This window comes from Crinia signifera, chromosome 12 (genome assembly GCF_055691185.1).
Source record: "Crinia signifera chromosome 12, ASM5569118v1, whole genome shotgun sequence".
Classification (NCBI taxonomy): Eukaryota; Metazoa; Chordata; class Amphibia; order Anura; family Myobatrachidae; genus Crinia; species Crinia signifera.
In genome coordinates this window covers 62,105,580-62,112,370 of record NC_139228.1, presented here as the reverse complement: position 1 = coordinate 62,112,370, position 6,791 = coordinate 62,105,580, and the positions used below count along the sequence as shown (strand labels likewise).

Sequence of the window (6,791 nt, the reverse complement as noted above, 5' to 3'; positions counted from 1 at the left end):
GAGGAACTAATTTGATCTATTTGCCCCATCCCCGCACCCGCTGCCCCCCCAGTTATACAAAGGATAATATTAGCCACACGGGACCCTGGTGTAATCATAGTCCCGTCCCGCTTGTGTATCCGCAAGTATACACGGCCCGGCTCCCCCTCTGCCCGTTCAGTGGTCTCTTCCGGTGTCCTCCACTGAGTCTGTCACTGACTGTTCACTGTGTAGATCCGAACGGAGTTGTGGTGCCAACAGGTACACGGTGAGAGGGGGAGAAGGACTGGGCCCTGGGGCGCTGGTGAGGTGGGATAGAGGAGGACTGTTAGCACTGGTGAGATGGGATAGTCAGGATTGGGAGCACTTGTGAGGTGGGATAGAGGAGGACTGGGAGCACTAGTTAAGTGGGATAGAGGAGGACTGGTGAGATGGGATAGAGGAGGACTGGGGGTGCTGTTGAGTTGGGGAGCGACAGGGTCAGTGGTAAGGTGAAGGACAGGGGATGTAAAGTTAAATTAACACAAAAATTGCTTATAATGTATAAACAGGTTTGCATTGTGTTTGCCTCCAGCCACCATGGTGAACATTCTCAGTTCCATACGTGAGATGTGGACGTATGCATTGTTGCCTGCAGCATTTGCCATGGGATTGTATCTTGATCGATGGAATGATTCCAGGTTGACCCAATTCAGGAACAAAAGCAAACTCTTCCAAAGGTCAGATTCCCTGTGTTTCGAGGGGAGATTAGAGCACTTGCTTCCATATCATTTATTTCCATTTAGCTTATAGAGTATTTGTCAGTATGTTGCATTTGTACTGTATGAGTGATTGTTATCATTACATTATTGGTGCTGTTGGTGTTTGCATGCGGTTATACAGCAAAGCTTAAGGACAGTGCAATCTGTCATTATTAAAACATCGCCCAGTACTGTGTATAACATTTATACAGAAACATTTATTTAAACAGATCCAGCATCCATATTCTATACCCCTTATGTCTGCCACACAGGAGGTCTCTAACATTGTCTCTGATGCATTTGTCATTCTGCAGCTGAAACATTTTCTGTAAGCATGAGGAGTACACATACCATGGGGGATTTATTAGGAAAATACTTGTCTGTGTTTTGAATGAATTACACAATTTACACAGCTGTTTAATATATTTCCAGAAGTATTTTCGGTTATGATCATTCATAGCTGGCCTGTCTTCAGCAGTTTTTAAAGGGCAATAATATTCAATACAAAGCATGTCTGGATTTGTCTGTAATGTCATAGCCCCTTTAAAGCCAAAACTGACAAAGTGCTCATACACTAGTAGGATTTGGGCCCTTTTCCTCCGATTGCTATGCATTGTTCCAAGAAATTGGATGTATAGATTTATCGGATCCAACAGCCTTGGCTGGGATTGTGGATGATCCATTATATGCAAAAGGTCGCGCAAACGGTGTGTTGTATGCGATCCTGACGCTCAAGAAGTGGACGGGCAGTTCAAGGGAGAATACGTGACTTTTCCTCTCAGACAGTACAGACGGAGCCCCTCTCTTTTATTGCCGGCGCTCACCAGAATGTCCCCACTAGACTGCAACGCACGAGCGTCTCACACGTACATGCGTCCCAGTCAGTCGGCTACTGGGCAGCTGGACCCTGCACGTCTCCGCTGCAGGGAGACGGGCAGGGTTAGGAGGGCATTTGGGGAGGCGATGGGGACCGGGGAGGCGGCGGACGTCAGCAGAGAGCTCCATCGGAACAGAGCATGCAAGCGTCTTGTGCGCGCACAACCCCTTCCGACGGCTTGGGGGGTGGAGGCTGGTGATTCTATCGCCAGCCCCTGCAAACATGGCAGGTGCTCCTTCTGTATATTGACACCGGATTCCCAACTGCCGGCTCTCCGACAGGGGGGTGAGTGCTTTGAAGCCCCTTGCGGACTCAGTGGGAGAAGAGCCCCTGTAAGTACAGATCTCGGCTGTCAAGCATTTAACAGTCGGGATTCCGATGTCGGTATACTGACATTCTATACAGTATACTTAGTGTTCATTCTAGCACCCGCCATCTTTGAAAACCCATGCAGTTCCTCTTCGTTGCCTTGGGTGTCGCTGTCTGTTGTAGTTCTTCTAGCACAGTGTGGTCTGTATATCAGCACTGATATGCAAACCAGACCTGTGCTAGAAACACCACAGCAGATAGCGACACCCCAGGCAGGGAACAGGAACTGCATGGGTTTTCAAAGATGGCGGGTGCTAGAATGAACAGCATATACTGTGACGGGTGGATTCCTGACTGTTGGGAGGTCATCTGGCACTCAAGCAGATTATGCAGGGCTGCTGCAAGCGCAATCCGCCCCATTGGTGAACGATTCTATTGGGATCACCTATAGCAGCCACCTTCAGCAGAGCCTTTAACCGGAGTAGAGAAGGGAGCAGAGCCTTGCGGGCTGCAGGAAAACCCGACAAGTGGAGTATGAGGGACTTTGCTGCATCAACCAAGGAAGATTAGCTCCAAGTAGGTTCTTCTGATACGGTCGCACCTGTTGCCAGGGAAAGCCCAGCCTGGAGTGGTCTCGCCTGATGCGACCACGCCAGCCAGGTGATTAATGTCATTGTTTAGTTTTGCCATTTTTATGTGTCCGCTTCTATAATAAAGACACTCATAGTGTTAATTCTAGCACGAGCTATCTTTGAAAACCCATGAAGTTCCTCTTCCCTGTCTGGGGTGTCCCTGTCTGCTGTGGTGTTTCTAGCACAGGTCTGGTTTACATATCAGTGCTGATATACAGACCACACTGTGCTAGAAGCACTACAGCAGACGGCGACACCCCAGGCAGGGAAGAGGAACTGCATGGGTTTTCAAAGATGGCGGGTGCTAGAATGAACACTACACTTATTCATGTTGCCCAATTACATTGTAGACTGCACGGTTGTACCTTACGGTTCATGTTTTCTTTTCTTAAGGGAACTGCAACCCGGGGAAGAGGCGTGGAAGTGAGAAAGGAGAAATGGCGACCTGTATAATGGCAGGCTGGACGTCTCGCTGTAAAAAGTGTGGAACTTGGGCCTAGCTCTAATTTATATGTATAATAAATACTGTTTCAATGAATTATGTGCAACAGCTTCATCATTACAAGGAACACAAAAACAAGATGTACAATGTGATAAGGTGCAAGCAGAGCAGAACGTTGTATTGGGAAAGATGGGAGTTCTATTGAAAATGGGACCAATCAGATTCTACTTATTTAATTCGCACCTTCTAGAAGATATTCTGGTTGCTATGGGCGACATCACATCTTAAATAGAACTCTCATGTTACAGAAGGAATTACTGCTGTCTGGAAATGCCTAAGATATACTGGGCACAGGGTTCTGGCTCGTGAACTGTCGCTTAATGAAGACAAATAGGTTTGGTATTTTTATTACGCTCTATACAGGGGTACAGTATGATTTCCCCATGTTATAAATGTCGACATGTTTTATTCTTGGGGGCGACTTGGACATGTATAAGTACATGCTTTGGGCACGGCGCCTCTCTGCACTCTACATGCTTTGGGTGCAGTAACCCGCAACGCTTGCCAAAAAGAAAGGTTGATCCTGATAAAAGGGCGACATAGGAATTGTCGACACATGGAAATGTTGACATTAATTTAAAATGATTTTTAAGTGTCAGTTTGAGCATGTTGACCCCCACCCCATCTAATGATACCCTTGGATGAGTTGCTTTAATTATAGTCCACCTATATGGTAATGTATCAAAGTGCAAAAAAACTCATGTACACCTCTTGTGTCGACTATTAGCATGTTGGAATACATGTTGACTCATTGGCCTGATTCAGACCATATCCCGCCCCTGCTGCCGTCCCATGACCACCCTCTTTACGCCCCTTACTGAGCGGACACCTCGGTGAGTTTGATGCTCGTTGAAGTAGTTTGCAAAGGGGGTTTGCACATGCGCTTATTAGCGTATATGTGCAGGCCCCCACCATCGAAAAACGGGGCCAAATTCGGACCCTATGTCAGATTTGGGCTTGGTGGCCACATCTTCCAGGTCACTGCAAAGCTTAAGGTCAAAGACAAAGGGCCAGATGCACTAAGCTTCAAAAGTGATAAAATGGAGAGTGATAAATAGACAGCCAATCAGCTCCTACCTGCCATGTCACAGACTGTGTTTGAAAAATGTCAGACAGGAGCTGATTGGTTGGTTGTTTATCACTCTCCATTTTATCACTTTTGAAGCTTAGTACATCTGGCCCACTATATTACCACGTGCAAACACCAACATCACCAATAATGTAATGATGACAATCGCTCATACAATACAAATGCAACATACTGACAAGATGCCAGCATTCGTACAGGCTCCTCTGGTGTCCATTGATTTGTTTGGCACACAATAGCCTCGGTAAACTCACACTTTTGCTCTTAACATTCCCATGTAAAGACACTAGAGGGCGACAAAGAGTCATCCCTACAGTAACCATGTTGTATAACTTCACAACTAAAGCTGGTAATGTGCTGAGTGAGATGCTGTCCGGTTGGGCGGATAAGACCTGTTTATGATTCGCTTTGCTAGGTGTGCACGCTCAATATGCACAATCCCGTGGTGGCTTTGCTAAACATCACACTTAGGGAAACTGGTAGCGACTTGGTGCCTATTGTGCACTGTGTACGGCAAATGATATGTTGGACCAATTTGACATCAACTTCACGCCACTCCCAATAATGGTGTGTCCGGAAGGTTCTAGCGTGTAAAACGTTATATCGCTTTGGTACTTCCAAACAGATTCTAATTCCTTTTTCATTTAGCCCCTTTAAAACAAATCCAAACTCTTATTACATATGGCTCAAGGTATTAGATGTAACATGTGCAGAGAGAGTTAGATTTGTGGGAGTTATTTTGTTTCTGTGCAGAGTAAGTACTGGCTGCTTTATTTTTACACTGCAATTTACATTTCAGTTTGAACACACCCCACCCAAATCTAACTCTGTCTGCACATGTAACATCTGCACCCCTGACACCAAATTTGCCCTGCGATACAGTCAGAATTATTAACATTATGAGAAGGAAAATGGGTGTTTTTATAAATTACCCCCAGATATTTTGGGGATATTAGAGACTTACACCACAAGTGAAACTGCTGCCAAATCCTCTCTACACAGCAGCAGCGACAGCATGTCGGACCAGCAGATGACGGCAGTGCAGGGTCTGTGTCCTGCAAAACATTGACCCTTCGCCACACGAACCTGCTCTGTGAATTACTGTATACATAGGAGATTCCAACTGCTGTGTCTTTTAATGTAGCGGCTGCACCAAAATATGCAAAAAGCCACAGTTGTCATCAGGTTTCTTGGGATGTAGGCAAACTACACTGCCCTGCTCCACAATGGCTGCAGGCTGTCAGCACCCAACAAATGCAGCTGTACTGCAACCAACGTCGCAGGACCTGAGCTGCACATGGGCAATGCAGCACGCGCACAGGTCATTAAATATCAGAGATTTGTGTAGATCATGTCCTGTATACAAGAGATGGCCACAAAGAGGAACAGGCCATGCTGAAGACAAACCTTATTCTGGTTCACTCGCAAAGGCAAATTCCTTCTCAAATGGACAAAACCATGTGCACTACAGGGGGGTGGGGGGGGGGGTAGATTTAACATGTGCAGAGAGAGTTAGATTTGGGTGGGGTTTAAGTCAAAGGGAGATCAATATTGCAGTGTAAAAATAAAGCAGCCAGTATTTACCCTGCACAAAAAAAATAACCCACCCAAAGCTAACTCTCTCTACACAGGTTACATCTGCCCCACCTGCAGTGCACATGGTTTTGTCCATGTGAGAAGGAATTTGCCTTTGCAAGTGAACCAGAATAATGGCCAAGGTGCGAGGGGACTGGAGGGGCATTGAGAGCTGCTGGAGGGATATGGGCAATTTGATGGAGTGATGGGGCCAGAGATGTGTATCAGTGGTACTACTGTGGGTATTGTGTGTATAAGGGGCAGTACTGTATAAGGGGCACTACTACTGTGGGTATTGTGTGTATAAGGGGCAGTACTGTAGGCATTATGTGGGTGATTCTAATTGACTAACTTAGCAGCGAATATTTGCTGCTTAGGGAGCCATGTGACGCCTCCTGTATGGATACACCCCCCCCTGCCAACATTTCTAATGGCAACCATGCGAGAGGATGTGTAATGAAGACCCATCCCCTCGCATGCCGCTGTTGCAGGAGAAATTCTTAAATGGTCTCCCACCATCGCATGATTTCTCCTGCCTTCGCAAAAATATATTTGTGGCCACTGGACAAAGACATAGATTTCAGCCGCATAGGCCCGTCCGCATACCCATAGGAACGCCCAGTGCCCCATCCACCCCTCCCTCCACTCTGTGAACCGCCTGGCAAGCGAGCAACTCGCCCTGGCCGTTTGCAGTCTGGGTTTGGACATGCACAGAAATGCGCATGCGCAAGCTCCAACCATCGGGGCAGGGGACGAATTCGGATCACTATGTGTGATTCAAAATTGGCTCTTATGTGTATAAGGGGCAGTACTGTGGGCATCATATGTAAGGGGCACTTTTCTTGTGGGCATTTTGTGTAAGGGGCACTGATACTGTGTATAAAGTACACTTGTGTAGCATAACATGAATAAGGGTCATTTCTGTGGGCTATAATATGAATAAGGGCCACATCTGTGTGTCATAACGTGAATAATGGACACTACTGTTGGTCATCATATGAATAAGGGGCACTATTATGTGGTCAATCTAGTGTAATGTGAATAAGATTATGTGGTGTTATTGGAATTAAAGGCACTATTGTGTGAGCAC

The 6,791-nt window shown here is 46.4% G+C and overlaps 1 protein-coding gene across 4 annotated transcripts; it reads left to right on the top strand.

Annotated features, from left to right (window-relative positions):
* The first annotated feature begins 17 nt into the window (after positions 1-17).
* On the top strand, positions 18-3,075 carry NDUFB1 (NADH:ubiquinone oxidoreductase subunit B1). 4 transcript variants are annotated; one of them, XM_083167394.1, is made up of 3 exons: positions 18-247; positions 554-698; positions 2,931-3,075. In XM_083167394.1, exons 2-3 carry the CDS (start codon positions 559-561, stop codon positions 2,962-2,964), a joined length of 174 nt encoding a protein of 57 aa, XP_083023520.1. In that variant the 5' UTR covers positions 18-247; positions 554-558; the 3' UTR covers positions 2,965-3,075. The 4 variants fall into 4 exon arrangements, with proteins under 4 accessions (XP_083023520.1, XP_083023521.1, XP_083023519.1 ...); XM_083167395.1 differs by having other exon boundaries at positions 19-240; XM_083167393.1 differs by having other exon boundaries at positions 21-247; positions 531-698.
* The last annotated feature ends 3,716 nt before the right edge of the window (positions 3,076-6,791 follow it).

Coding starts and splice junctions, on each gene's coding strand:
- NDUFB1 (XM_083167394.1), top strand. CDS start 559: ATGGTGAACATTCTCAGTTCCATACGTGAGATGTGGACGTATGCATTG. Junction 699..2,930: donor AAAAGCAAACTCTTCCAAAG/GTCAGATTCCCT, acceptor TCTTTTCTTAAG/GGAACTGCAACCCGGGGAAG.